This window comes from Aphelocoma coerulescens, chromosome 5 (genome assembly GCF_041296385.1).
Source record: "Aphelocoma coerulescens isolate FSJ_1873_10779 chromosome 5, UR_Acoe_1.0, whole genome shotgun sequence".
Classification (NCBI taxonomy): domain Eukaryota; kingdom Metazoa; phylum Chordata; class Aves; order Passeriformes; family Corvidae; genus Aphelocoma; species Aphelocoma coerulescens.
The window spans coordinates 36,281,554-36,288,399 of record NC_091019.1 but is presented as its reverse complement, the minus strand read 5'-3'; the positions used below and the strand labels follow the sequence as shown (position 1 = coordinate 36,288,399).

The 6,846-nt window shown below is 51.4% G+C and overlaps 1 protein-coding gene across 2 annotated transcripts in view; it reads left to right on the top strand.

Annotated features, from left to right (window-relative positions):
- The first annotated feature begins 4,335 nt into the window (after positions 1-4,335).
- Positions 4,336-6,846, top strand: part of SPRED1 (sprouty related EVH1 domain containing 1) — a 67,199-nt gene continuing 64,688 nt past the window's right edge. Inside the window, exon 1 of one of the 2 annotated variants that reach the window (XM_069017698.1) lies at positions 4,336-4,797. In XM_069017698.1, coding sequence (XP_068873799.1) covers positions 4,769-4,797 — 29 coding nt within the window. In that variant the 5' untranslated portion in view covers positions 4,336-4,768. Of the gene's footprint in view, positions 4,798-4,838; positions 5,061-6,846 lie in introns of those variants that run through there. The other variant, XM_069017699.1, reaches the window with a different exon arrangement.

The window sequence follows — 6,846 nt, the reverse complement described above, 5'->3', positions numbered from 1 at the left end:
TTTGGTGAGTGATCTCTCCCCTGGACCTTATCTCAATCCACAAACCTTTCATTATGTTTCCTCTCCTCAGTCCAATTGCAGAGGGGAGTGACAGGGAAGCTCATGTGGGTGCCTGGTGTCTAGCAAGGGTCAGCCCACTACACTTACACAGATTTCTTCTTGTATGTTATATGGCTTCCTAATAACATACATTACTCTCATTTTGCTTTAGCAGTAATGGTTGCCTCCCCACTTCTCATTTCAAAAGTTCCACAGCTATCAAAATGTTACAGCAGAACAACAGCATTGACATATAAATGAGTTTCTGTAAAGTGCAACTAAAGAGATTTGATACAGGAAATGATCAAATGCAATGTAAAAAATCACGATTTTTAACCTCATTTGCCCTATTCCACAAGAGCATATCTTGTCTCTGGCTAAGGAGTCACCCCTGTACCCAGACCAAAAAGTGAGTACATTTCAGCAGCTCTAGTGAAGAGTAACAGAAACTTTCCTTTTTAGAAGTAACTTTTCCAGGTCATAGAGAAGGTGGCCAGATTTCAACTCAGGACACTTAATTTGTCCAGATTCTAACAACAGAAAGCAAAGAGGCACCAAATATACAAAGAAAGACAAGGCCCCAAAACATGTGTTGGTTGGGACACAAAGTAGTAATTTGTCTGAGGTTTCTGAATGGTGACACATGCCTAACTTTCTTCTGCCTTGTTTGCACAGGCAGGGCTCACACCTACTACTGAAATAAACTATTTGCATTGAAAACACCTGCTCACTTAATTCTGCTCAAAAGAATCAAACCTGGAAAGCCCTGAAACCAACTGCTGCTCAGCAAAATAACACCAGTACTCAGGATTGTGTTCTTTGACCTTTCTAATCTGGGCAGAGGAACACAAACAAACAGGATTTCAGAATCAAGACACAAATCAGTGCAGATTTTCTGTCCTCTTTAGGATATTCAGGTAAAGGGAGAGAAACTGCTTGCAAGCCCTCTGCTTCACATACTGCAGCATGAGACTGCTTGCAGGAGTCAAAGGGCCTACCACAGGTGAAGAAGCAGTGGGTCCTTCTCCCCTTACTACCTCCGCACAGAAAAATAGAAGCCCTGGATGAGTCTCACATTTTTCAGTTGACAACTGAATACACATTTTACTCTTAATAAAAATGCTTGTGAAAACTTAAGGAGACAGAAATTATTTGAAATTATTTGTGGTATATTAAAAACCAGTTTCTTTTATTGAATTGCCACTATGAAAATAATTTTCACATGAAATATATTTAAGGAATTAGAATAAAAACCACACACCTAGAATAATGATCTTTCTTGTCAGCATTGTGTCTCATTCTTCAGGTGCAGTGAATAGAGCTAAACCACCATCTGACAAACTGAACTATTCTTGAGCATTCTTGTACAGAATCATGTTAATTGACTTATCTTAATCAAAATAACAACTTACGGAATGTTAAATATTTCAACTTTAAAGCCAAAAGAAAATGAGAAATAAATTAGCAGGAAGTCACATTATCTGCCAGCCACAAGACAGGAAGTTCTCTGAAAGGATTCTTACTGCTAAGTAGAATATTATATTGTGCCCACAGCTGAGTTTTAAACACTTCTCATGTGAACTGTAAAATTATATAAAATTTGGTTTGTAATGTATTTTTAGTATCTGGATGAGGTTGTGCCATGAATAACCATTCCATTTTTGAATGTACTCTTCTGAAAAAAGAAAAAAATTACAAAACATTTGGAAATTTTCCCCCCAAAGCCTCCTAGATAAAGATGCAAACTTTAATACTGCAGGTTTGAGATGTGTGCTGCTTGTAACATGTTAGTGTCTTTATCAGAGAAAGAGAAAGCAGTTTACTGTAACTGCACCATTAAGTTCATGGTAGATCCCTTTTACAGAAACACGGAATTTTAATCCATAGGAATGCTGCAACATAAACTATCTAGAAATGAAACATGTCTTTCCTTGCCTTCTAGGTAAGATAGAAATAGGTTTTGTTTAAAATGCTCTAAGTAACCACTCCACAAAATAAAAATCTGACTAAAACTGTATGTGCTTAGTGAAAAGGGACAATTTTCTTAACAAATACCCTTCACAAATGCAATACTGCCCTGCTTCTGTGCATTCAAACAGATGATGCAAGTTTATAGTCTGGCCTTCAGTGATGTGAGGCACTTCAGATTCCCTTGAAATGGTGAAAACTCCTTCTCCTCATTTCCCATGTCCCTGTCTCTCCTTTCCTTGGAAAAAAGTCAATCAACAGTAGTGTGGGAATCAGACACGTTATTATTGCCAGGGGAGCTTCCCCCATCCTTTTCAAACAGAATGAGAGAACAGCTCATTGCCACTCCTATGGTACACCACCAGAGCTGGGGAAAAAAATCTCAAGTTACAGAGAAAAATGAAATAGGATTACAATTGACAGAGAAGGTTCTTAGAGAGCAGCTGTGAAAAAGTGAGGAAGAACACAGGAGGCCTGGGATAATGGAATGTGCATTGGGAAAGTGATGTCTTACCATAGCACCACTATGTTTTGGGTTCTCCATGAAGTTTGGACAATAAAATATATCAGTTGGCACGCATGCATACAAAGACTAAGAAGGAAGAAATAAAAATCCAACCGACAGACAAAACCACAGTATAATCTTTTATTATAACCTAATTTACTTGACGGTCTGACTCATGATTTTTGAGTCCTCCGGGTTTGCAGCTCTGCTCCACTTTTTCGTCGTATCAAGCAGCACATTTACGATCTAAGTTCCTGAAAAGGGATTTGGTTGCTCTGCTTCTTGATTTCACTGCTTTACCTAAATCAACTACAAATGCTTCCATTTCAGTGTGCCTTTAGAAAAGCGGACAACTCGAGTTTACACACACCCTCCCGTGCCGTCACCCCCTTAGAACCGCAGTTAGGGAGTTACGGAAATAATTCCAAAAAGGGCCCCGCTTTTCCTCGTCTTCGGAGAGCGCAGCGGTACAGCCTCACAGGGCACCGCTCGAAGCAGCGCAGCCCCGGGCTGCCGTGCCCGCTCTGCTCGGCTCGCCAGTGCGGCCGCTCCACGCCGCGTTCCAGCGGGACCCAGGGGTTGAGGACGGGCGCTCCGGGACCAGCCACCCGTAGCAGCTATCGGGCAGGGGGTCCCGCCTCACCAGCCCCCGCGCTCCCCAGAGACAGCAGCACTTTCCCGGCTACGTTCACTTCGGCTTAAAAAAGTAGCAAAGCGTGGGAGCCCAGCCCGCAGGCGGAGACTCCAGCGCTCAGTCGCGCCCGCCCCGAGCCCCTAGCCGCTGCAGGCCACCGAGCTGGGCCCTTCGCCACCGGCGGGCCATTTCCTCCCACCACTCCCAGGACGCCCTCCCCGGCCCGCCGCGGCGGCCCCGGGGGTCTGCGCGGCCCCGCTCCGAGCAGGAGCCGCCCGGCGCGCCGGGGCCCGGCAGCGGCGGCCCCGCGCCTTCGGAGCAGGAAGGAGCGCGGCCGCGGGCAGCCCGCGTATCCCTCCGCGGCACCGTGCGTGCGTGTGCGGCGGTGGCTCCCCGGGAAGCGCGTGAGGCAGCGCCAGGGGGAGGGAACTACTTTCAGGAAACTCGAGCGTCGGGCAGCGCCGGGCGCCGCTGGGAGGGTGGTGGCGCGAGCCCGTCCGGTGGCGGGCGCGGGTCAAGGGGATTACTTTCCTCCCCTCGCTCTTCCCTCCTCTCCCGCCTCCCTTTCCCCCGTGGTTATTTTGGATCAAGCTGTGGCGGCGGAAGGAGCCTGAAGTCAACGCTTCCGCCCAGTTTTCCTGTGAGGAGGAGGCGGGGGCGGCCGCGAGGAGCCGAGGCGGCGGCGGCGGCGGCCGCTAATGGAGTTGCTGCTGGGGAGGAAGCGCCGCCGCTGAACTTCCCTGCGGGCTTTCTCCCTCCTCTCCCCCTCGTCCTGCAGCCGAGGGCTCCTCTCTCGCCCTGGCAGCTCCGCTCCCCCTCCCTCCCCGCGCCTCTCCTCACACAAACAGCCGTGACGCATCCTCGCTCTCCGCCGTCCCCCCCCTTCCCACCCCCAGGCTGGTTTAAAACGCCTCCCTCCCCCCGTCGCCAGCCTTCTCCTTGGGGCCGGCGCGTCCTCCCTCCGCAGTGCTCGGCGTCGCTTTGGAGGGGGTGGGAGATCCTCGCCGAGCCCCTCTGCCCCCCTTTTCCCCTTCCCTCCCCGCCTGCCCCGGCCTGTGGCGGCTCCGGTGTCTGGAGGAATTTCTGCCGCCGCCTGCCCCGGCTGTGCGCGGGAGGCGGGCGGGCAGGGAGGGAGGCGGCCGAGCAGCAGCAGGAGGAGGAGGAGGAGAAGGAGGAGGAGGAGGAGGGCAGCAGCGAAGGCGGCTGCAGCGGGAGATGAGCTGCAGCGGGAGGACGGTGCGGTGCAGCTTTTTGCGGCGGGGAGCCCTCTCTTGTCTCCACAACTCTGTCCCCCTTTAACTGGGAGCAGCTCAAGAGCAGAAGATCCGTGGTTGTTGCTTCTGTTTGCACCACTACCTTCACCACCACCATCATCATCATCATCTCCAAAGACAGGGGAAATACGCTGCACCGCCGGACAACAGGATTTCAGGTTTCCAGGATAAAGACCGCTTTCCTCCCCCTTTCCCCCCATCGCTCCCTCACTCACCGCACCGCCCGTGCCCTGGCCGGGGGCGGCAGACCGGGGGGGGTAACAATGGTGAAGTTTCTGGTGAGTTCTGGCTGCGCCCTGGCTGCGTCGGTGCTGCTCCGTGTGCCTGTCGGATCGTGGTGAGGAGAAAATGAGCGAAGAGACGGCGACTTCTAACGAGTAAGTGGCGGTGCTCCCCCTCCCCTCCGCTCCGGGATCGGAATGGGGATGGGGCTCGAGGCGTCCCTTCGGCTCCGCGCCCCGCGGGGCCTTTGCCCGCGCACGTACGTGTGCTGTCCTCCCCCTGCGCGGACTGCGCATTTCTGCTCGCGTACATGGAAGCCCAGAAGCTCCCTCTTTGTGAAGGAGCTTGGTTTGGAAGGGCTACGAGCCGCCGGCCGGAAAAGCTTGGTTTAGTTAGAGCCAGGTAGAAAACGGTGCAGGTAACGATGGTGTCTTGGAGGGGGAGGATGGGTCTGAAATGCCCAGAGAGGTATCGGCACGTACTACCTCTGATAATATCCTATTACTTGTAGATATTTCACATGGAAAGTAGTGTGTGGGAGCTTCATCCTGCAGGAAACTGCTCCTGAATTTTAATTGGATGAGTCAGTCAGTGTAAATACAGCTTAAACCTACCCTAAAGCCCTTTTTCCCCCCCCCTTTTTTTTTTTTTTTTTAAATTTCTTTTAATGAGCACTTGGGACTTTTTCCCCCTTCCCTTCCCCCTCCCTCCCCCCCCTCCCCCCAGAGAGGAAAGGGATAGTTCAAGGATCTCTTAGTATTTTTACTGTGACTGGTTTGGAGGAAATCCAGAGGAGATTGTGTGTGTGTGCGGCTGTATTCCCCTGCATGTAATCAGTCTTTGAAATACATTTGGGTCGGAAGCGATAAATATTTGTCAGAAGACATGTGAGTTCTTCATGGCATTGAAAAAGGAATATAAAGTATTTTGAAACTTTTCCTGTGATCGGGAAGTTTAAAGTTGATTGCTGCGGTCTCCAAGCCGTAGCGTTACGATTTGCGATGTCGGTGTTTGCTCGGGCTGATTTTATGAATGATGCGGTGACGGCCGCGGCCATGGCGGTGGGGAGGGAGCGCTGCGCCCATTGTATCTATAGGTAGCGGTGAGCGGCCGGGGGAGCAGCCGAGCTGACAAGCAGGGTGCGGACGGGGCTCCTCCGGCAGGAAAGATGGATTTCCCATTTCACTGCCGTCTTCCGAGCAAAGCCTGCGCACCTTCCCGTGCGCTCCCCAAACGCGGCGTTCGGGTCCCCGGGGAGCGGCGCGGGCCGGGCCCCGTGGGGAGCGGAGCCCAGCGGGACGCGGGGCTCGGGCGCTGCCGCCCGCAGCGCTGAGCGGGCCGGGGGGAGCCGGGCCGGGGGGAGCCGCCGCGGCGCCCGCGGGGCCGGGAGCCGGGGCCGCCGCCGCCATGTTTCCTTTTTTTGTGAATCGCTCTCATTTGCATACCACAATCTCCATTCATAAAAAAAAAATTACGGAAAAAGAATTGCTGTCACCACCGCTGACCTGTAGCGGAACCTGCCCTGCGGAGCACCCGGAGCGGCTCCTCTCGGGCCGAGGGCCGGCCTGCGGCCCGCGGCCGGCGGCGGAAGGTCTCCAGGACCTGCTGTATTAATATGTGCTGTTCGCTGCTTGTTGACACAGTTATGTGGGAAATATCAGCTCGGGGAGGTGCTGGGAGCACGTGATCCGCTCCATTCATAAAATACCTGGCTGTCCATTCACAGTGCAGTACAGTGTCTGCATTCAGCAGCCTCGCAGATCAGACCTGCATGGGAAGGGAGAGGCAGCCAGGCCGGCAGGTTTATCGGAGAGGGCAGCAGAAAGAGGGCTTATGGCTGCGAGCATGGGAAGTCACTGTAAAGGGGGATGTGGAGGGACGAGAAAGGCTTATTTTTATGGTTTATGTTTGTCTTTTTCCTATAAAGGAACATTAATTCAGAAGTACCTTCTCACTGTACCATCTTACATTTAAGCAAGGAAGAGTTTTATTCAGAAAACGTTGAAATATTTTCTCCTCCAGAAATACTGACTCAAAAATAGAATACTAAAAATCAAATTCATTATTATGAACGCCTTTTCAAGACAGTGTTTTAATCCATTTGGAGTAATTTACATTTCATTGAACAATACAGCCTTACATCTGCAAGAGATCAACATGGTGCAGAAGGAAGTCAGTCATACCTAATGAGGCATCTGAAAATG